General features: G+C 37.8%; 1 protein-coding gene across 2 annotated transcripts in view; it reads left to right on the forward strand.

The window, feature by feature from the left end:
• MTMR7 (myotubularin related protein 7) overlaps window positions 1–23136 on the forward strand; it is a 41867-nt gene extending 18731 nt beyond the window's left edge. The window contains exons 6-14 of one of the 2 annotated variants that reach the window (XM_059844731.1): window positions 2156–2290; window positions 7146–7278; window positions 12057–12166; window positions 14113–14238; window positions 15022–15071; window positions 16691–16891; window positions 18050–18190; window positions 19807–19933; window positions 20404–23136. In XM_059844731.1, coding sequence (XP_059700714.1) covers window positions 2156–2290; window positions 7146–7278; window positions 12057–12166; window positions 14113–14238; window positions 15022–15071; window positions 16691–16891; window positions 18050–18190; window positions 19807–19933; window positions 20404–20760 — 1380 coding nt within the window. In that variant the 3' untranslated portion in view covers window positions 20761–23136. The remainder of the gene's footprint in view (window positions 1–2155; window positions 2291–7145; window positions 7279–12056; window positions 12167–14112; window positions 14239–15021; window positions 15072–16690; window positions 16892–18049; window positions 18191–19806; window positions 19934–20403) is intronic. The other variant, XM_059844732.1, reaches the window with a different exon arrangement.
• Window positions 23137–24608: the final 1472 nt, after the last annotated feature.

Below are 24608 nucleotides of genomic sequence, written 5' to 3' on the forward strand. Positions count from 1 at the left end.
TGAGGTGAGAAAGGAGACCCTTGGGCTGAAGGATCCCCAAACTGGGTGTTTTTACATTTGTGTTCCAGCCCTTTAGGGACTGCCTTAGCTCAGCTGTCATTACCACTTTGGAGAAGGGCATCCCCTTTGTACTCTCAAAGGATCTGTGTGACTCCTGCTTCAGTCCAGAGTGGCACTGAGAGGTCTTCCCTAGTGCTGGGGGATGGTCAGGACCTTCCAAGAGACAGAGCTAGTCTGGGCTTACAGGGTATCTGTAGCATTTGCCACACAGGCTGGGACATATTTCTGCAGAAAGTCACAAGCATAAATCATGGGCTACAATCTCCATGGAAATCTTGCCTTTACAGCAGCCCTTATTGTAGATTTAAGCTTCAGAAGAAAGGAATGAGACATTATTTTTACTCCTTTACCCTGCATTTCATCAGAGCATTGATTCCATAAAGATCTGTGAATTTTACAATGAAGTGGAGAATAGGGAGATTTAAATAGTAAATACAATCTCTGCATTAATTAAATATTTTGTTTAACATTTTGTTCAGGTCAAATTTTTCAGAGTTAATCACTTTGCATGATCAACTAGGTCCAAATATAGATATCTAGGATTCAAAACACTTGGACATTTCCAAACCTCAGTGAAAGAAAAGGTTTCAGGGTCAGGTAGATTACCATTAATAAATAGTAATTCATCTTGGATGAGTTTCAGGTTTCAGCCTGAATGTTTTCCCTGCTGTGGTTGAAGTTCAGGTTAATGTTCAAAGTACCAGGATCTGAAGTATTGTGTTTACTCCTGGAACCTTTATAGTTTAAAGAGCTAGGAAAAGCAGTGTTGGAGGAAATAGCTCCCTGTGAGTTTGGAGATTGCCAGTAAATAGACTAATGGGCAGGAAAGGGGTAAGATTTATCAGCAGTTGGGAAGAGCCTACTGCATGCAGAGGAGACAGGTACCACTCATCCAGTCCTTCATAGACAGAACTTCCACACAACTTCTTCATCCTGACAAATTCAGTGGTGATGTGACACCTCTGCATCTTACACAGTCTGTGTGGATATGATAAGATCAAAGTCTGCAACTATCTGTTCAGGTTATGCAATAGCATGTAATAAATCACTGGAATATGTGCTGATCAGAAGACTAAACTCCACATAACAAGAACCTGTTTGCAAAACCATTAATAAAGTGTGAACAGGGTCTCACACAATTCTGGGTTTCTCTCTTAAAGACCCATACTAATAAAGACTAACTACTGATAGTTCAAAGATGTGACTGAAAAAAGCATGTCCTTTCTCACAGTAATAAATAATCTGCAGGACAGCCTGCACAGGTTGGGACCTTCAGTAGGCAGGTTCTCTTCATGCTTGTGTTCAGTGCTTAGAAAGTGCATATATTATCCTCTTGCCTTCTATAAATCCAGCTGTCCTCTGCCATGCAAAAATAAAAATCTCCCTGCCCACCTATTTCACATTTTGTTTCTTCTTTCCTGGTTTCATCTGGAGAGCAGGTGATCTTGATGGGTGTGTGGAGAAGCTCTCTTGCCTCCTTCAGTAGCCCTGCTTAATACAAGTTCTGCAGGAGTGAGGCTGCCTGACCCACTTCTTATTCAGGGAGGTCTTTTTCCTTAGGCAGCGCTAAAAATACCCCATCACTGGTGATCTGGTTTCATGTCATACATTTCTGTTTCCTGGACTCATGCTGCCAGGCTGTTTGGTAAAGCAGGCACTGGTGTAGGTTGTGTGTAATCAGCCTGGTACCTGGCAAGTGGGAGTACAAAAGGACCTATTCCTTTTTGTTATATCAATGTTCTCATGATTTCAAGGCTGTTCTCATCCTCAAGATATCACCTTTCAGGAGGTATTCCACATTAGGGAAATACAATACTTAAAACAGCTCTAAAATTTGATTCGAGATTAGACTTGGGCCAGTGGGGTTGTATTGTTTTAATGCTTCCTTGCCTTTTAAAAAAGAATGTGTTTATTAACATGTAGTTGAAAATAATGCATTTATTAACATGTAATTAATTTTACCATTCTGTCTTTCTCATGTAATTGTACATCTAGGCAAACATCTAACGATCTGGGTTTTGTAAATGCTTCTGGATGCTAAATAATTTCTACTGTATAATTCTGTAAGGTTTTTTGTTTGTCTTCTTTTCTGCAGGCCTCCATATGTAGAAGCAGCCAGCCTTTATCTGGCTTTAGTGCTCGATGCCTTGAGGATGAGCAGATGCTCCAGGCCATCAGAAAAGCCAATCCAGGCAGTGATTTCATATATGTTGTCGACACTCGGCCCAAAGTAAGCACATTACATTTCTTGCACATAGCAAGACTGAGCCTGGGCTCAATCCATTCGGGAAGACACACAACCTGAGCGACTGACCTAGTCACTTCTGATCTTAGTTGCACCTGTCTAACTCCACAGGTACATGAGGATTTAGCAGGGGAATCTTGACTAGGAACCTTGACCACATCATTATCTCTGGGAGAATTTTCTCCTTTACACTGGACCTTTCCCTTTTCTTGTTCTTAGCAAAATGTCAAGATACAGAAAAGTAAATAATGTGCAGTTGTAACTGTTTACACACACAAAGGAGCTATCAAGTAAGAATATTTCTGATGAGACTGGCGAAAATTAATTCCCATTATAAGACGTATTTACAATTGTTTTTAATGTTGCAAACTTCTGACTGCTTATACTATAATTCTCCATGACTGATTTCTCCTGGAAGTGAGAAAATTCCAATGACCCCTGCACAAGGCTAAAGAAAGACAAGTCACTGAGATCACAGGAATGGAAGAGACCTTTAAATATCTCTAGCACTGTGGTGGTTTTGAGAGACAATCTGAAATATGATAAATAGTGACATCAGATGCCATATCTATAATTGATTAAAAACCTCTGGCCAAGAAAAAAGCTCTAGAAAAAAATTATGCTCTGGAGAAGCATAGAAACTCAATAATGATCTAAAAGAGGTTGGAAGCTTAAAAAAACTTTGTGTCAAAGTTGTCATGCTAGCAAACAGCTCAAGGTGATAGACAGACTTCAGTACCTGGAGGTGAGAGTAGGGATATGTTCTTTCTTATACTATCAGCAACTTTCCTCTTGAAGTTACCAAAGTCTCTGAAGAAAAGAAACTAAAGAGGCAAACCTCCAGAGAATCCCTTGTAGGTATGGGATTAGCTATAACATGGGGAAAAGGAAAAAAAAAAAAGAATAAATATTTGAGGAAAAAGAACAAGGAAAATGTTTCATTATCCTGAGACCAGAAGACAGAGTCTGAAAGGGCAAGGTGAGTAAAACTGAGAAACGTGAGAAATGGAGTGAGAAAGGGCAAACCTGGCAGAGCTGGAGCAGATACAGGGAACCTGCATGGCTGGTGACTGAAGGCATGAGCCTTGGTGGGAAGGTGCTGTGAGTGCTCACAGCTCTAATGGGAGGCAGTAGTCAGGAAATGAGGGCCTTGGCATGTCTCATGGACGCAAGTCCACCAAGGGCTTTGTAATCTGGTATTTTACCTTTAGTTCCCTCTGTGTTGTTGGGAAGAGAAGGATGCTACCAGCCTACTTGTGGTCCTGAAGCAAGTGAACTGGGATGAGCACTAGGAAAGGATTGGTACCATTGTGTTCAGAAAGGGCATTAGACATGAAGTACAGACCTAGCTGCCTAAATAATGCTTGTTTAGCAGTTTTCTGTGCGTAGTGACAGCTATAGCTTGTTTCCTGTCTGATGGTATTGGCACTCTGCCCTATATAAGGCAGTTGATTTATTTCTAACAACTTACTGACTTGATTATTATAAATGTTTTACCACGTAGTAACAGGAAGAAGCCATCCTTTATTTTTTTTTTTTTTCTGGTAAATTACTTTGAGGCACCTTCTGTGTGCAGTCAAAAAAGCCCATACTTTGTAGAGGGTGTGGAGAGGCTGAATTAGGCTCACTTAGCCATGAATGCCAGCACATTTCCAGCAATGCCGGCTCCTTCAGGAGCTAGTCAGGACATGAAGACCGTTGTTTGCACTTAACTGTTTTGTTTAAAAAAACAGTTAAGTGCAAACTTTAAAACCTTTTATAAAAAGGTTTTGATGTAAAGAAATATGTATACTAGATTGCTACTACTACTCTCTGTGCAGCAAAAATGGACAGATTTACAAAACTTCTGTGATCCCAGATGCCAAATGCAGCCTTGTTAAATTTTGCACTTGATAATGCATTTATAAATGTAGAGCACACAGCAATGGATAGGTATCTGTGGAAGTGCTTCCTGGCATTCCTCAGGGAACCTTTAACAAATGTAAGGATAAGATATCCAATCTGGTGGAAGGCTTTGCATTCCTGTAGGCAGTTAAAAAGCTGTTTGCCTCATTTCTCATAAGAACCAGCTCCTTATAAAGATCATGAATGTTGATGGATCCTTCAATTCAGTATTCCCAAGTGCTCTTCCCTCATTGCAATTGATAATTTTCAAAACCAAAGATTTGTCTGTGGAAGAAGGCTTTGTTTCCACTTCATTGGAATATATCAGGAGCACCAAATACAAATTTACTTAAGCCACTGTCATTTCTCTATGTAATCACAGAAGAAACCAATGTAGACTTAGTGTTTATGACTACAGCACATTATAACAAGACTTGACTTGGTTATCCTCCAGATAAAAGAAAATGCCAGGAAATCTTGCAAGTGGGGTCTTCTACAGGCTGTATCCTCATATTCACTGAGATTAATCAAGGACATGCACAATTTAGATAGCTTCACAACGACTACTTTAAGAGCAACAGATGGAATTTTGGTAGATGATGTGGAAAACTTGTTAGTAAATATTGTGGCAGCTGCAAAGTTTGGCAACTGACAGTATTTAAAATAAATGAGTATCAGAAAGCTTTTCAAATTTAACCTTATATTTATTTACTTTCAAAGAGTGCTATTTCAGATTGCCCTTTAAGAGAGGATATTTGTGATAAAATTGCTCTGCTGCAGGAACAGTTAATGGTATTTATGTGCTGAGTACTGGGTTAGTTAGAGGATAGATGCTTTTCATTTAGGGTTCCAAGGGTTTGTGGTAACTGAGACTCATCTGTACAGATCTTTCTACCTGAAGCTATAGGCTGCTGCAGAGAGACACTGCCTCATTTTATTTATACAAGAACACTGATGTCAACTTCAAAAGAGAAAGATTAGGATTCAGCAGATAATTTATATCTTTGTTGCAAGTCACACAGAGGACTCTGTCCTTAATTGACATGCTGTCCACAGGCTGTATGGTTTTTTATTGACCATTGATAGTCAAAACATCAGCAGACTGCTGGTTGATAGACAAGATTGGAGTTTCTTTGTTCCTGCTCTTTCCTGAATTGCATACTGAAAGTTAAAAGAAATTTTGCCCAAGATTTGTATAAATCAAAAATGTTGGATTTTTGCCCAGGTTCCTTTCCACAGTGTGGTTCCTTCTGTTGTCTCATGAAATTCATGCAATGTTTCAGTTCCTAATGGTGGTCCAAAAATGTAACTTTTTAGCACTTTCCTTTGAAAGTTAAGATATCAGTTTTGGTCCTTACAAACCTATTTTGACATATAATGTAAAAAAGCTGGGCTTGTTCATCTTGGTTTGAGGAAAGACATCATCAGAGAATCAATCCCCAATTGTGAGTGTTGGCACCAAATTAAAATTGAATATTGGGAGTATGTGTGTTTGGGGTGGAAGAGGTCAGAAAAGGGGACATTCTTCTATATCCCATGATGCCATTAGCTAAGCACTGAAATTTATTATAGTGAGTTTCAGATGTGACCACAGAAGCAGTGAATCAATAGTGCTGCCTGCACTATTGGGAAATAAACTGGAGACAGTTATCTGCACAGCCTCTTGTCCCCTAGGCAATGCCTAAGAGAGACTTTTTTTACTCTTTCATGAGCATTGGCTCTCTCTGAAATGAAGATGAGTCACTTTCTGTCCAGTTGATGCCAAATGAATTCTAAATCCTTTATTATTTATTTCTTATATCTTTCCTGAGCAGAAGCTGTGAGTTGTGCTTGGAGGCATGGAGGTTCTGCCACTTGAGCTGCTTTGTCACCCTCAGAGCCTTCATATTTCTTGTGAACTTTGAAGGCCCCTAGTACTACAGCATGAATTTCACAGAAGAGCATAGACTTCATGCAAAAAGACAATTTCTTTCCATTGCACAGAGAGATCTTGCTATAGGAAATTTAGGAAAAAAGTAGATAAGTACTTAATAAAAGAATAATTTCGTTAAAAAGACTTATTTTTAAAAAGTACTTAATTAATTTTTATCAGCTTTAGTTTTCAGCCCAAGGATCAAAATTTGGCATAAAGAGCTTGGCAGATAGTTTTCCTTCCCACTCAAGGGTTCCAAAAGGGAGAAAATAAACATTAACCACAGCCTTAATTTTATGCTTGAGAAAACTAAACTAAAGAAGTATTCAGTCACTTTCCCATGTCAGGAAGCAAGTAACAGATTTGAAGAGAAAACTTCAGCTTCCAGCTGAAAGTATTTTTGCTGAAGCTTAACAACTCCTTTGATAGCTGCACATTGCGGATGGAGATTTTTGTGGTAATTTTGTCAATTCAAATATTTTGTAATCTTGCTTAACCAGAGCCAAGTTACTATAAAATAAGGAAAAAACTACTCCGGCTCCCTGTTCATTATTACATGCTTCAAAGAAGTAAGCTGTACCTGCTTTTGGATGGTTTGAGCGGTAAAACACAGTAACTCGGGCGGCACGGGTGCGCACCGGCGATGAGCTAGCGGCGCGGCAGATGAGACACTGCCACCTCCTGGGTGCGTTCTGCTGGAAAACATAAAGCTGATCCCACGCAAAATCACAGCTGCCCTTTAAATGGAAACCTTTATGCTCTTGCAGAGGAATCCTGCCTAAGCCGGGAGGGTTTTGTGTTTAACCTCACTAACGAGGTTTCACCCAAAGGGTGTGAAGTGGGGATATCAGAGACTCGGCAGCCCAGCGCCCTGCAATGGGCTGTGAACAGATCCCCGATTCAGAGCCCCTTGTGAGACACTGTGGCAAATGCTTCCTATTTGTGACTGACTTAAACCACTCTGATTTATTGCTGTAGACCACAAGATTTGTTTTGAAAAGATTCTGCCGCTGGTTTTCATCCAAATTTCCCTGTGTTTTTCAGCTCAATGCAATGGCAAACAGAGCAGCAGGGAAGGGATATGAAAATGAAGACAACTACTCCAACATCAAGTTTCAATTCATAGGCATTGAGAACATCCATGTTATGAGAAATAGTCTGCAGAAGATGCTCGAAGGTAATATTCATTGGAAACCAGAGGAAAATAATTGATCCTTCTGTCAAAGAAATCAGAATAACTGCTCTGAAATCAGCAGCAGTGAAAAAGAGTATGGAAAGCAATCTTTATCTATTGCAGCTGCATGCAGCTGCCTGCTGGCTAATGGGACTTGTGCAATGGAGCATCATGGCAAATACTGGTTGGTGATTTCTTAAATGTGAAAATACCTTGTTTCCTGGCTGAAATCCAGATATCATTTAATGACAAAATAATTTTAATTCCGTACACCTTACTGCTACTCTGTCTTTTTTTGAAATTTACACTTTGATGGTGAAATGAAAAAAATCCCTTATTGCTGACTTAGAGGCTAGTGGAAAATACCAACTGATTTTTTTTTTTAAAGTTCAGAAAAACTATGGTGGGATTTTCCTAAAAGGTAGTGGTGCATTTTAGACTGTGAAATTTAACTTATTCATGCCCTGCATGAATTTAACTTATTCATGCCCTGCATAGAACATATCAAATCAGGTCTAGGAATGAAATTTACAGTCAATGAGTATAACAATTCATCACCTTCAACATCCCATGGAAATACTAATACAAATTGCTACCATTTGCTTTATAAATAGTTAGCAGTATATAAACCAGCAAAGCTGTTCTGCCATTTCATATTTGCAGTACATAACTGTTTAGAGGTCATCTGGGAAAAGAGCAAGGATAAATAAGCCATCCTTGATTTTTAACAAGCAAATAGGAAATAGTGCTCACTCCACCATGTCTCCATATTTACTTCAGGTACATCAACAACAACTTCTATCACCTCCTGGATCAGCTTCATTTGTCTTATTCTTGTCTTGATGCTCTGCCCATGCTCCTTTACTCTTCATCTGTCTCCCACTGAGTGCATGCAAATGTAAATTTGAAATCTAAGAAAGGCTTAAATTTTCCATGATAGGGAAGCCATGCTCTGTTTTCAAATAAGAGCATTTTATGGAAACCAGCATTAAAGTGGGATGCAGGTAAAACATCTATTCATGAGAGTTTTCTTGGTCTAAGGAAAACAGTGGTGGGGAAAACAGATTTTTTGTTCACTAGGAAGTCTTGTTTGGCTAGGAGATAGGCTGGGTGAGTAAACATGTCCCTTTATTTGTTCAACTCAAGACTATCAATGGTAAAATAGTAAACAACCAGTCTGGCTGCACAGGCAGTACTGTGTATAATTTCTGAGCCAAAAGTTCATGAGACTGGCCCATGACCCAAACTTGCATGTAACCAGGTAACTTCTAAAGTATTTAACACTTCAGGCTGCTTGGAGGGCACAGATTCTTAGCATCTATTTTCGAATAAGCTGTATGGTTAAAACATCTGCTTTTTTACTGGGTTTTATATTTGCTGTGTTGAAATCTCTCATGTAGCAACTTGACTGATAAGATTAGAAATCAGAGAAGTTAAGGACTTTTTAAAAGAAAAATCTTATGACTTTCAGTGTACTAGGGCTTTCCTTGTGCAAGATGCTATGCAGCTTTTATCTTTTTCCATTTGTATGTGTCTCTTAATCTGTTTTTCTGGTGACCTTTTGCCTGACTTGAGCATACAAAGAGACCTAGAACCAAAAAGGCTGTCAAGGATGATGATAAAACACATTTATTATTGCTTTAATTTTTTATCAATTAATATATCAATAATATATCAATAATTATCAATTAGTGATGTATTATCAATATCAATTTCAAAGATATAAATAATTAGAATACATTAATAAGATAGCAATATCACTGTAGCTATGTGAATCTCAAGTAAAACATCTCACTACTCTTTACAGAATGGGTCTGCTGCTCATGATCTGTGGTAAGACTTTATAAGGTGCCTAAAACCTTAGAAAAGACAAATGAGGCTGATGGAAACTGATTTTAGTTTAACGTGAGCTGTATTGCTGCTTGGAAGTGTACAGCATGCAAAGAGGACATCAAAGATATAGTTGGCCAGATGTGTTGCTGAAATGCAAGGCTGGTTTCATTCAATTTACTGGTGCTAAGCAGAAGTGAAGAGCAGAGGATCTTCACCTGCCAGACTGCAGATTATTTTCAATATACAATTTTAAATAGCTTCCAATGCTAAGAAAAATTTATACTAAATTGTTTATATTATACTAAAAAAAAATTAGTATTCAGTTTTCCATTAGAAAATGCACTTAGATTAGGAATGTGTTCGCTTAATTATTCATTATTTTGGGGGGGGAAGCTGAGGAAATAAATTTATACTTATAAAAATATCAATATTTTATTTGAGTAGGTAAAATTAATTAAAAATTAATTATTAATAAATAAAATACTATTTTATTTTAGTAGCTGAAAAATTGGTTTCAGCTTTGTGATTTTATTGACTTTATTTCATGCCAATTTATCTTACTTTAACATATATTTACCCAAGTATAATGTTGATTTTTGGTTATTTATACCAGCATTATAAAATTAATAAATTTTTTTAATAAGGGGTTTTTTTTCAGAATATGCAAAACATGTTGAGCTTTGACTGTACTGTGGAAGTGAATTGCATTTCAACATGATGGAAGTTTCTTTAAAAAAAAAGAAACCTATCTCTGCTGCCTTTAGTGTAGTATGGATTTTTATTTATAGATGGGTCTATGTGAAGAACCTTGAGATAATTGTGATCCTGTGTGCAAACTTCCTTGAAACAATTTTTAACGTTAGAATGACATTACCCGGGGACTTTCCTTGATGAGTATCCAAGGTCTGCCTGAGGCTGCTGTTTGGCACTTGGGGTGGGGTGGGCTGTGCTGCACATCCAGGGGCCAGCTGAGACCTGACTCCCGTGTGTTGTGCACTGAGGGGATGGCCCCACATGCTCCCTGTCTGTATTTAAAGAGCAAGTAGGAGCTTCTGCTCCCCTCCTACCAGGAGCAGCCCTTGCTGATGTGGGAGCAGCCCTCTGGTCCTTGGACTTCTGTGACAGATCAGGCAGTGAGAAACCCAGTGGGTTTGGCCCACAGTAACTGTTCCTTCCTCTACTTATGGCCGTCCTGCCAGGAATGGGGGGACTAGTCCAGCACACCCCTCTGGTACTTTTACTGGTGGAAGAGGCAGTTCATTTTCTTCCTCCCATTCTGAGACTTGGGTGCATTGCTGGAATTCCCAGAGCTCTGCCCGTTGGCTCTTGATTTTCCTGTGCATACACTGTGCATGAAGCAGGCAATTTTTCTCAAAGATTTCAGTACCTTTTCTGCTGAGACGGAAATGCCCTTTCCCTTTAGGAAAACTGAATTCATAATGAACTCAGTATTAAGGTCCAGATCAGTTGCCAAAGTCATGTGGAATATACAGTGTATGCATTTAGGACAGTATGAACTTTGCTCAGTGAAGTGGTCAGTAAATATTGACTCCAATTTAGGAGTGGGAATGAGCAAAGCACTGTTTCAGCCTTACCTTGGGCTTCTGTAAACAGAGACAGCAGCTTCAGCCAGTATTCAGCCACTAATTAGTCATGCTTCCATCTGCACCGAAACATTAATCATGTGAAAAGCTGTTTGCTTTCAGTGCTGCTATCTCTGCATCTTTAAAAATATCCTCCAAAAATTACTTCTAAAATAACCATCTGGAAGGGGCCTTACATATAAACATTGCAAGACTTTGTACGGACACATTAGGCCATTTTGGTTCTGAACTAAATGGAGTTAGGACAGTCAGATAGTTCAGATATGGTGTAAACTCTGCCTTTGACTTGTAAAATTAAATTTCAGTTACACTGAAGGAAAATAAAGCTATTGGCCAGGGACCATAATGCCCATAAATAACTGAGTCTTTTAAGATTTTCAGACCACAAGAGACTTACTAAGCATTAGTAATTGACAGATCATACATTAACTCAGTAAAAGCCATGATGTTTTCCACTGTACTCTGAAAATTAATTTCACTGGCTAATTTATTTTTTCTTTAAAAACAGTATAACTCTACATGGATCAAAATAAAGATGTAGCCTATTTATGGGGTGATTTTAGCATCTGACTGTTGAAAATAGCTTGCACCAAATTTCATTCAGTATGTGTTCTGCAGGATTGAGGTACCTTATTTAGATTCTGATTGCTTTTTTTCTTCTGATGTCACAAACTCTTTACTATTTAAAAAATAGATACTTGGATACAGCAGAATAAGAACATAGAGAAAAAACTGAGCAATTTTTTTTCTTCAAATGTGGCATAGAGTTTGAAAGATTTTCAGGAAAATTTCCCTTGATATATTATGTCTTGTCCTCACCATCAGAATACTTTTTGACTCCAAGTGAAGCTTTAATAAAGTTTAATTCAGGGATGGAGAACTGTGGAGTGAACCACTTTAACTCAACCACCATCATCTGTGGTGATGCTGGGAGTAGGAGGCAGTGGAACCATTTAGGTGACTGTCTGCCTGTCCAAGTGCAGAAATCAAATACTTTCTGCTTCCAAGCCCTCATCATCAAATACATGAACTCCTCCCAGGGGTTTGAAAACTTCACTCCCAACACTCCTTGGAAAATACATGTTTCAGAGAAGGATGGATTTGGATTGCTTGCAATAGGCTTCATGACAGCTTCTCTTTTTAAATTAAATCAACATATTGGGAGAAATTTGACCCAGCCCCATTTCTCAAAGGTTAAATTTGGCAGACATGTAGTCTTTCTTTTCAAAACATGTATGCTTTACACAGTGGTTATCTGAAGAAGAGGTAACTCCAAGGCTGTATAGTCAATGAAGCTTAAGGGACTCTAACTACTATACCTTTAAAATGTATCTTACTTTGCAGTTTGTGAGTTGAAATCACCTTCAATGAGTGACTTTCTGTGGGGCTTAGAAAATTCTGGCTGGCTGAAGCACATCAAAGCCATTATGGACGCTGGCATTTTTATTGCGAAGGTAAAGTGTGTAAAATGAGAACAAAACTTGGAGTAAGCAGGTACAGTAAATGAGGACCAAATTCTCTGCTTACGGGTAACTTCTGTTATCTTTTCAGTGATATTATACCTGAAAAAAGCCCATCTTGCAGTGCTTTGTGTATGAGGAGAGATGATTCTTAGGTGCTGTTGTATTGATGTTTTTCTAAAATAGTAAACAAAATCTTGTGTTCTTTTGTGCCAAAGCCTCTACTAGCCTGTGTCTTGTTGTGGCAGACATTTGAATGTCCTTACTTTACTCCCCAAGAGTGATTGTTACTGTTTCTTTCCCTGTTTGCCCTGCCTCCTCCACTGGTTTCTGGACTTTTTTTTGGTGGAAGTGGTAGTTGTAATACATACATACAGCTGTATATAATGTATAATACGTTATATTATACACAATATATAGCTACTGAGTTATCAGGCAACCAACCAAATTCACCTTTTGAACCAGCTCCTGTGTATTACCATGGCCAAACTCTCTAGCAGCTTCTACTTTTATATACTTGACAGTTCTTCCAGGAAATAGTTTTGGCTTTAATAAGATATTATTTCCCCTACTCCCCCACAAAGTAATGTAGACATTTGTCATCTGCCAGCAGTAGCTGTAATTTTCATACCCCCTACCTTGTGCTCTGCCTTTTACTGCTTCAATTCTTATCTTTGAGATTACCATTTCTTATTGGCTGTTTTTTTCACATGACTTACTGCCCACAACTATACAGATAAAACCTCCTGGTTTTCTCTCCTTACTAACTGTTTGTTTCTCTTGCATTGCTTCTTCCTTCTCGGTAGGCAACTGTAGTTTCTTACCTGAACAGCAAATGTGCAATAAATACACATATTATTACTCCCAGACCTACTCCTTTTCATTAGCTCATGGAAATAAGGTCATTTTACATTAGTTTTGCCAGTTTTTCCCCAGTGGTTAGTCTTATTATCCTTTGTGCATGTGCTTGCTAGCCTAGTGCCTTCTGACATGCATTTTGACCCATTCTTATTTGAATGGTTCTCAGTTCTTTGTTCTTGGTCCTCTGCCCACAGGGGTTTTATTTTTGTCTTTTGAGATAAACATAGATAATTTATTACTATTCCTCATTCCCTATTAAGCTCAAAATTAACCTAAATGTTTTTCTTTTTTTTCCCCTAACAGTATTTTTCCGAACCTACTTTATTTTCTACTTCCTAAATTCAATTCTCTTTAGAAATTAAAAAAGCCAAAACCCTTAGAATTAAAAAAAAACAACACCAACCTTCAAATTCTAAAAATAATCCAACACCAGACTCTGGAGAACTCAGTACAATTTCTTCTTTATGTGTTTATGTATAAAATGGAATCCTCTCTCCCTGATTATTACATTAAAGATACTGATAAAATCTTGCTTATTAGACATGGAAGTTTCCCACTACCACCAACTTTCCCAGAAGCCTTTACAGCAGTGTGCTGCAATAATGTCCAGGCTAGTGATGGCATTGGAAATAGACATTGACCTTAATGACACTACCATCAAGATGAAAAATTAAGAGCCATATTGCAAGTATGGCTATGCTTTTAGTGGCATGTAAGTGGCACGAGATGTGTTGGAGCATCTGAATCTGCTGTAGGTAGTTGTCTGCTCTGACACATTGATGTATTTTAACTGAAATGAATCCCACATCTTCCTGTAGTGGAGCATAAACAGGTCATTCTCAACTACCATATTGCATGGTCTGGGGTGAATTAAAACTTTTCAAATTAGAGTAATAACACTGATTTTCAAATGAGACAAATAACACAACTTTATTTAAGAACTCTGTGGTAGAGTAAAAAATGAATGAGCTTTCCTAGTTCCCAAATTAATGTTCTCTCCATGGCTCTTGTCTCACTTTTTCTCTCTTGCCATTCTTCCTCCCTGCTTGTGAACTTTCTGACTTTTTCTGTATCCTTAGGCTGTGGCTGAGGAAGGTGTGAGTGTGCTTGTTCACTGCTCTGATGGCTGGGATAGGACAGCCCAGGTTTGCTCTGTAGCCAGCCTTCTATTGGATCCATATTACAGAACTATGAAGGGATTCATGGTAAGCGGGTTCTTCTGCAGAGTAAATGAAGTAGTATGGCATCACTTCAGATGAATGTCTTTCTTTTAAATAGGAAATAAATTGTCCTTAAATATACCCTTTTGTTTTACTTTGTTTTGGTTTTTTTTTTAATAGGATGGAAGGCTTCATGTTACATATATTCATGTTACAATTTCTCTATGAAACATTATTCAAGATGGGGATCAGTTGGTCAACTATGTTTGGGGCTTTTTTTTTTCCCTAATCTTGACCAAGAAACTTTCTCACAGCCCAAAGAACTTCTGTGAAAGCAAGAATTTGTATTCATTTGCAGTGAACATTTTGAGTGTCAGAAGTGTGTCTTTTCTAGACATTAGGTTGCAATGAGCAGCTATATTGGAAAATCTGCCCCTTTCCCAGGTCAATCAGCAGTAGTAAAGCATCTAGAAGTTGTTATCAAGTTACTGGTCACATGTTAAATAGATGTTTGAGACATTTATAAGTTCTGTTTTAGAAAGCAATGAAACAAGACATTGGAAGTTCTGCTGAAATACTGGCACTCTCTCTGCATCCATGAAGAGTGCTGTTTCCCTGAGCTGGCAAGCAGTGAACATTATTCTTCTGCCAATTCTGAAAATTAGTTGGGATTCTAATACTGCTTGTTTACATAGTTCTTGCTTGCCACTTTTCTGATCATTCTAAGAATTTACTGGGATTCCAGCACTTCGTGTTTACACCACCCTTCTGCCTGCTTCAACGTGTCAGCTCCACTCCACAACATTGAATGCAATATTCTCATTTTAGGTGTTAATTGAAAAAGACTGGATTTCCTTTGGCCACAAATTTAACCACAGGTAAGGCAATGCTAAGGTTTTCCTCTCTCTATATGTATATATTTATGTAGTCTGTATCTGCTGCCATTCCAGTTCTTCTTTGTTGCTGCCTTACAAAACACAGCAACAGAATGCCCCAGGAAACTGCCATACCCTTTTCTCCAACTATATGGTTTAGCTGCCTGGAAAAGTCAGAGTGGAATATTTCTGTATATGCACTCCAAAACTACTAAGGGGAGTCCTGCGTGCTGGTCTTGCAGCTGCTGTGAGCACTGAGAGGTCCATGTGAGTAGTGAGTATTTGGCTTGCAAAATCCCCTTGGACTCCTTCAGATCTCCTAGGAGTGCCAAGGCCCCCACATAAATCCCTGTTCATCAAAGGGACTTCTACATCTTCCAAGGCAGTACTTAATCTTAGGCATGTCTGTGAGTTGCTTATTACATAAAATGTACTCTTCCTGTTTCAGTCTGTTCTAAAAAACCCAGCAAGATCTGCTCAGAAATGTCAGGCAAAGTGGAAGGTCATTTATTTGAACAAGTTGTTTTGAACATTGATCCAGTGTCAATGCTATAATGTAATGAAAGTTTGAAGACTTAATATATTTAAACTTGGGTATATTTTCACATTTTCTTTCTTTCATGACTTTACTTCTATTTTCTGTAAAAATTAAAAATGCAATTTTTATATTGGGGTTTAGTTACATTATATTGCTTGATTAGAATATAAATTTATTATAGTTTAAAAAACCAACAAAGTTCAGAAGATCTGAGCATCTTCACAGCACCTGTGAAATTCCATAGGAATTGCTACAGTTCATATGATATTGTCAGTTGTTTTTGATTATCAGTGGCAAAAGGTATTATGAAATGCAATAACCACTGATAGCTTTGGTTTGCTGTGCAATATTGCTGTATTTTCTTTGATGGTAATAAAAGTTTCAATTTTAGATATTTATAAAATTCTACTCTGTTGGCATGTGTAAATATAAAGGCAAATATACCCCCCCAGAGAATAATAGAGAATAATTGACTGAAAATGCTTCTTCCTATTATTTTCAGTCTCCTTTTCTTCATTGCAAGTGGTTCCAAGAGGCATTTTTATACACAGCAAGGTTCATGTTTACTTGACAGTCACAGTAGCATGTAAACATTTGCCACTTCCTAGAAATTTCACCAAGAGAGGGCAGCTTTAACCTGTTTTCTGCTGAGGTTATAATGAGAGCAGGTAGTTCTCCTGCTCAGTTTTCTGGTTTGGGGAATAATCTACTATTAAGGAACTGTCTTCTGGCACACTTTTGTCATTAAGTCATTGCAGCCATTTTTCTGATAACTTATGTTACCAGGGTAAAATTTATACTGATAGCATTAAAACATGACTATGCAGCAGCCAGCTTTTTGTGGCTGTAATATAACAAGACACCAAATAAAAGAGACTTTTTTGTTTGTAATTCTGCCTCCATTCTACTTCATGATTCTTGCATCATTTTTCTAACTAAAAATATAGTAATACTTGAGATTTTAGAAATGAATGCCTAGGATGTACCTTGCATACTAAAAGCGGGGGGTTTGTTTTCCTTCGAGTTAATTCAGTTTTCTTACAGGAATTCAGGTTATAATTGGATGCATCTTGTCTTGTTTCAGGTATGGCAATTTAGATGGAGATCCAAAGGAGATATCACCTGTTATTGACCAGTTCATCGAATGTGTTTGGCAGCTTATGGAACAGTTTCCTTGTGCCTTTGAATTCAATGAAAGATTCCTCATCCACATACAGCATCACATCTATTCTTGCCAGTTTGGGAATTTCCTGTGTAACAGCCAGAAGGAGAGAAGAGAGCTGAAGTATGAAAATGGTTTTTTTGGTAGCGTACTTATGCATGAGGTCTGCGGCTGGTGGTGCATTGAGCAATCAGACATTCTCCAGTTTGCATTAGGCACAGGCTGCCTGTTGTCTTCTGGCAACACAGATTAATACCAAAAAAAGTTGATCCTCTGCAGTGAGGCTCTGCTGGGAGAGTAATCCATGGTGTACGTGACGGGGATTAGTGAAAATTGACAAGAGCATTATGCCTTCAGCCATGTGGGCCTGCCTTTACTGCAGCCTTGACAGAATACAAGGCAAGCTGGCCCTGTAACTCTAGTATGAAATTATAGCAACTCTAGTTAAGTTCTCAGTTTAAGAGTAACTGCTCCTCTGTGGTTTAATATGTCTTTGGATCTCATGTCAGGACATTTTAGTCCTGCTCTCTTAGGTCCTTCCTTATGAACAAACTTATTGTCTGGTAGCCCTCCCTAGGACTGAGTTAGCTGTCTGTCCTTCTGCTGTCCTTCTGGCCTCAAAGCAATTATGAATTAATCTACCTGCCCTGAGGCCCAAACAAAGACAGCATCATCACTCCTGGCAGTGCTGATGTTTTTATCTGCTTCCCAGGGCCCTGGGTCCTTGATGCATGATGATATCCATTGCTTTTCTCAAGTAGCCTGAGGATGTCAGCAGTAGCAATGAGAGGAGGTGCTGGTCACTGCTGGCTGCTGCCATTTGGTCCCTTTCACTGCTCAAATGCAGAGCAGCTACAGTGAATGCCTATTTAAAAATCAAACCTTCACAGATCACCACATCTCAAGACGTAACTGTGTAAGAAATTGCAGCTCGGTGCAACAGGAGTGCTTTTAAATGTGGAGATCCCTTTGGTGCAGAGATCTGCCTGCAAGCTCACTTTATGGAAATGATCCTCTTCACCACACAAAGGAACCAGTCTCTCCACCTACTCGCTCTAGCTGTTTTTGCTTTATGGGAAATGGATCTGATTTTGCTTTTAGTGACCAGCAAGGGAATTTGGGTCTCTGTTTCTCTATGCTTGTAACTTAAGTCTAATTCTGTTAAAGCAGCTGATTGTAAACTAGAAGTATTGAGGACAAGAATGCTGCATCTAAGCTTTCACTATCCCTCAATTGTGATAGAGGCTTTAATATATTTTTATTTAATGTATTGTTTTTCAGAATCAAAGAACGAACCTATTCATTGTGGGCCCACTTGTGGAAAAATCGTGCTGATTACCTGAATCCTTTATACAGATCAGACCACAGCCAAACCCAAGGGACCCTGCACCCACAGATAGCTCCTTGCAACTTCTTGTACAAGTAGGTAGTATCACTTGCTGCTGGGAATTGTAGTATGGGTTAGTACAGAACAGAATACCTTTGTATATAAGTATTTCTTGTTCTATAAGGCCGTTTATGCAGAGTAAATTCAGTCTCAATGCAGGATGTTTGTTCCTTATGTGCTCATAGTCAGCCAACACCTCTGCGCCATTCCACAACAGAGTATTAGTCTGAAAAGAAGATTAAGATTAAAGCTATATTGATAGTTGTGTGTCCTAATTTCAAGGTTACTCACTTCTTCCACTGAGAAATGCCTCTTTGAGTCTTGTTGTCGTCTGTTGTTTCTAAATTTACAGTTGCTTTAACTTCTTCCATTCCAAGATTTTGTGATGTTAGTTTGGATCAACTGGTGTCAAAAGTAAAAAGGATCTTTTCAAGAAATCATATGATTTCATTGCTAAAATAAGTATTTAGTAAAAAAACCCAGACTTTCCCTATGTTGTTATATCAGGTAAAATGAAGTTAAGTTTTTCCTGATATTTTTTCAAAATATAGCAAAATACCATCACTTTAGAAATGTTACTACTGACATCCTGATTAATTGTGCCATTAGTCTTAACACACTTTGGGAGAACTTAGAAATTCATTAAAACAGTCATTTAAGTAAAACTGATCAGTTTGTTTTCCAGTTGCAAGTAATAGCACCTGTTAAGAAACCAATAAAAATCCTAAATGACAGAAATTGAATTTTTTCATGTCTACTATACCAGGTCACATCCACTTTAAAACAATTTAAAAATAGTCACTAATCGTATTCTTTGGGATGGTGGGATTTATAAAAGAAGTACTGATACAGCAGATCCTCCAATGGATAAGTAATCCTGTTGATTTTAATTGAATTACTTGGGTGCGTAAAGATTTCCAAGCATGAGCTATCAGATGATAAACTTAAGGGGGAATGTGATTTAAATAGTATATTATTGGGATAGGAATAATAAGCCACCAAGCACCATGCACGAGCTCCAGAAATATCTGTCAGCTCCTTGGCCAGACAGCTGCAGCTGACAGCAGGGCTCAGCTACTTAACCTGTCTGGTGAACTGGTTACACACTCAGGGCCCGCCTGTGGCCCTATGCCAGCAAGGCAGGAGGGGCACCAGAGTAACACAGAATTCCAAAGAAGTTGAGCTCAATTGGGAACTACAAATATGAAATTGAGAACTACAAATATGAAAAACTGTCTTTACCATTGGCTACTTTATAGGTACGATTGCTCTAAAGCCCATAGTGTAGAACAATAATACAAAAAAAAAAGCTTGCAAAGTTTTGCATTCAGTGAACCTTTCTCAGTTGTTATCTAAACTACATTCATCTATCTTTCTATTGTCTATCAGAATTAATTTGAGCTGCTTATGTCCAGCTGCCTATGAGTTGCACCTTCAGGATGGAGGAAATGCAAATGAACCATGAACCTTGCTAATAGTCTATGAACTTACGTGTATGCACTCTAGTGATGAATAAGCATGGATAGATCCTTTAGGACAATATGTGTCTGGGTAAAAAACAAACAAACAAAACAAAAAAAAGGTGTTCATTTAAGTCTCATGAGACAACTTCACCAAATGGGAAAATTCTTGACCTTGCCATCAATTCCAGGTTCTGGAGTGGCATGTACAACCGCTTTGAGAAGGGGCTGCATCCTCGACAGTCAGTTACTGATTATCTGATGGCAGTGAAGGAAGAAACTCAGCAGCTGGAAGAAGAGCTGGAAGTCTTGCAAGAGGTAATAAACAGCTGAGCTTGATACCCTAGACTTGGTAACTGATGATAAATGAAACCTAGCTCCATATGCTGCAGAGTCCCCTACACACTGCATCCTTTTCTGGAAGAAGGATGTTCAGCCATCATCTTTGTTCTCAGATAAACTATTGTGAAAGTTTTGCACTTAAGACACAAAAATGGAATTTTTTCTTTAAGGATAAAATTTTACCTGTGTTGATGTACAAGTACTACTGAAAGTAAGTTTAATCCTTCTGTAACTCAGAAGGAATTGTAGCTCAGAAGAATGCTGTAATTCAGCACTAGTGTGTGACAAATTGTGCACTTCTCATATTCCAAAAGTGCAAATAGTCAGTTTTAAAGGGTGGGTTGGGCTCTGGAAGTTTATTTAAAAAGAAAAAAAGTAAGGACATATAAGAGAATTTCTGGGTCCTAAATGTGTCCACATGGTAAATCCTATTTCCCTTATTTCAGAGACTGGCAAATCTTCAGAAATCACAATCAGGTAATAATAAAGTCAAGAGTAAACAACAAGACCGAAGCAAACAGTTTGGACTGTATACCTCCAACAACAGCTTAGCTAACACTCCCCAGGAGTATAGCAGTGATCTGAAATCATTTCCATCCCGGAGCCCTTCTCAAGGGGACGAAGATTCCGCCCTGATTTTGACACAAGACAACCTGAAAAGCTCTGATCCTGACCTCTCAGCCAACAGTGACCAGGAGTCTGGTGTAGAGGACTTAAGCTGTAGGTCCCCAAGTGGGGGTGGCTGCTTGCCTAGTGAAGACAGTGGCAAGGACTCTGATGAAGCTGTATTTCTGGCAGGCTGAAATACCTGCACCTGCAACAAAGATCCAGATGATGTAAAGTCTTACACAGTCTGGAATGACATCTTTTCATCAGATGAAGAATAGAAGTGGTCTATGGCCTAAAGAAATGATCCAAAGAAAGGGAACTGTGCAATTGTGTAAGTTAAGATCCAAGCAGAACAAGTTATTACTAATTTTAAGACATTACACTAAAGAAAGGTAATATCTACTGTTATATTTCATTAAGCTAATATGGTGGTTGTTTTATCAATGCTGTACATAATTATTCCTTACTTTGTACATTTCCATAGTTATTTATTGGACAGGATAATAGTTCTTTTCCTAAGATGTGAAATTCCAAAGTACTCTCTTACTCAAGGCTGAAGATGCATTACTGTTAGCCTCACTTGTGAAGCAGTCAAAACTTATTTTTGTAGAGCTCATTTGCCTTCAGACACATTATGTACTTTCTTTGCTTTTTTCTTCACAAGAGGTTAGAACAATTATTTTGCATATTCTCTTACTAATATCCTTTACAGTAAAGTAAAACTAACAAACGGACACCCTGGCTCAGGGGACAAGGATTTTTTTGAGCCTGAAGAAAAAAAAAAAGATTAATAAGCAGTTGCTGCTGCTGCATCTGAATGCATCCAATTTGTACTCAATTCTCAACCAGTGTTGAAAGTTCAGTATATTCTGTGACCAAAACTTCAAGGAATGTACAATGCTCGCACAGCCTTTGTGCTAAAACCCCCTTTGTAAGAAAAGGTACACCAGGCAGTTTGCTCTTGCCTCTTTATGTTATCAAGAGTTTATAATTTACCCTTGTTCCAAAGCATCTACATAAGACACAAAAGTAAAATGTTAAAGGTGATAAAATCCTTGATTCTTCAGTCTATTTTCCTACTAGAAAATGTTTTATTTGAGTGAGAGTAAGGTACATACACAGTAGCCAGAATAGGGAATATCAAAATACTTACAGAAATCACTTATGAAAACATCACTCTGAATTAGTAAGTAAATGAAAGCTATGCCCATAAAGGAACTGTTACAGAAAATATTTCTTCCAAATTTTGTTATTCAAAATAAATTAACCATAACCAAGAGGTGTTTTTTTATCCTCACACAAAATTTCCCCTTTAGTATTTGCCACCTGAACAGAGCATGGCAATACTAATTTAAGAAAAAGACTAATTCACTATTCATCAGAAAGTTTAATCTCATTTAAGAATTCAGATATTTTTAAGAAGAGGAGTAATAGTTTTCATAATCAACATTTCAGAAGTAAACAACTAAAAAATGTTTAAAATTTGGAAGGTGTTGAAACTCACTAAAAACGTGGCCAGCCATATTAAGGTGCAACTCTTTCAAGTTTGGTTTTTGGTTTTTTTAAAATTTTATTTAAAGCCAGCAGTTAAAAATATAATTCATATGGTTGCTTTTACCTGCTTGAAGACAGTGCAGGATTGAACTCCAGTAGAGCAAAGTGGTAGTAATGTAAGTTTACTTAGGTTGCATTTCACACTACTTCTTCAAGTACAGACCTACAGAAAGAACTGTATTATATAAATATACCTCAATTTAGAATCATTAGATTTTATTATTCAGTCTGCTTCTCTGGAATGGCTTTTCATTCTGTTCTGTGAACATGTTATTAAAAGTGAATAGGTAAACTTCAGTATTATTACTATCTTCTGAAGGGAGCTGCTGTCATTGAACAAATAATTCTTAACAGCAAGGTTTATCTTAATGTTATATTGGAAAGGCCAGATCCTCAATTTGATAAATCACTATAGCTCAATTCAAATAAAAATAACAATAAATTATATTCTGTTGAGAATCTAGCCTTCTGGTTTTCAATCTTTATGAATTTTTAATAAATTAAATCCCTGATTTTAACTGCACTTTTAAAAGTGTTTTGTATTTTGAACATAGCCTGTTAACTTTATGGCATTAAAGGAAACTTTGAATGGGTTTTCTCTAACTAAAGAAACATGCTGCAAAGTCAGCAATGAAAACAAAACAAACAAATATTCTGCCAAAAAATCAGTCTGAAAATGGGCAATGTTATTGTACATATTTAAAATGTAAAATTGTATATGATGACATTGTGTTTAACTAGACATGTATAGAAATAAATGCAGAAGAGCAAGATATGCAAATTTAAAGCACTATCTTTTTGTTGCTTATACAACTCCTTGTAACTAGCTTTACAACTAAAATATTAACATACTAACATTTTCTTTATTAAGCCTTCACTTAGCAGCCCTCTGTGATATGTCTTTTATTTCTTGGAGTTTTGAATTAACTATTACTGATTACATTGTACTGTATGTATTTGCAGCATTATCAGGCTAATGAGAAACACCTTCAAATAAACACTTGGGTATTATGAAATGTTATTTCACACCAGAGAATGAAACAAAGGATTGCTTTCCTGATTTTTAATAGAATTCTTCATTTACTCAAGAGTCACTTTGTCACTGAGATCAAGAGATTCTTGTATCTCCCCTACTCTGATATTTGAATCCAGTAGCTGCAGTTGTAGAGGAATCTACAACTGATAACTAAAAAAACTGAGACTCTCATCAATTGTGTTAATTATATGGAAGTGTGTTATACCCCTGTATTTCTTTTATTTTCAGGAAAAAAAAAAAAAAAAGATGAAGAGACTTCTCTACTAACTACATTGTTTTCATGTAGCCTTACTGCAAATCTTTGCAAATTTGGCCCACTGCAATTTGAAATATAAGACAGATGAATGTGACTAAACTGCTGAAAGGCCTCACTAGGTTCAGGCTGCTCTTTAGTATCAAAATGTGCCTCTAAGGGACATTGAAAGCAATAGGATCAAACAGCTGAAGCCTTCTTTACAGAGGCTCACCATCTGAAGCAGAGAAGGAAAACTACTTGCCAGCTGCTTTTATTGGTAACTCTATACCAGAAACAAATGTGGTTAACTGGTAATGGATTCTAAAAAGCTGAGAAATTAATTAGCTGGAGGGCATAACAACACGGCATCAATAAAAATAAAAAAGGAGAAACAGAGAGTAAAAGGAGGAAGGCAGGGAAGGAAAGCTCTTTGTAAAAATAGCAAGTAAGGCAGGGAACCATGTTCTTTGAAGACAGAGGCAAGCCAGGGCACGGGTTCACAGTGTGAAAGATATTTAATGACACAAACCAACAATAAAACTACAGCAACAAAATGGGGTAGCCTTTGCAATGAAGGTAAGAATGCCATCGCTGTTGAGCAGCTAACTTAATGCTTTAATGTGGACACTGCCCTGAACTGCATACAAAGAGTTCCCAAGTAGATAACAAACATAGTCAAGGCCAGGGGCTGCTTCTGGGTGCAGGCTGACGGCTGAGTGCAGCTTTTAGGTTGGCTGGTCACCCTTACACTGTAGTGCAGAGACAGGTAAACACCACAGTGACTGAAAAATCCTCCAAGGACAGCTAAGTCACTGACAATTCATTTGGGAAGGGAAGAACATGTGCTGGATGAGTTTGAAATAGGTCTGCTTATGATGGTACTAACACACACAAAAAATATGCCAAAGATCTAGAGCCAAGTGTACTGCAAACCCTGAATCCAGAGGTGCCAGAGTGCGGGCATAAGAAGATAAAATAAACATTCAAATTTACTTATATTATTTAAATTGCCAGGAGAGCACCTGAAACCAGCAAATCCAATAATGTTAAGTGTTAAAAATAAAATGTCCTAGTCTTTTAATATAAATTATTCTGTAAAGAAGCTAAGGAAACCTTACAGGTCGAACAGAAACACAAGTGAATTCAGGCAAGGACTAAGTCTTTTGCTAAGGTTATTCAGATAAATTTATGCTGTTTCTGAAGACTAAAGAATACAG

This window comes from Haemorhous mexicanus, chromosome 4, assembly GCF_027477595.1.
Source record: "Haemorhous mexicanus isolate bHaeMex1 chromosome 4, bHaeMex1.pri, whole genome shotgun sequence".
Classification (NCBI taxonomy): Eukaryota; Metazoa; Chordata; class Aves; order Passeriformes; family Fringillidae; genus Haemorhous; species Haemorhous mexicanus.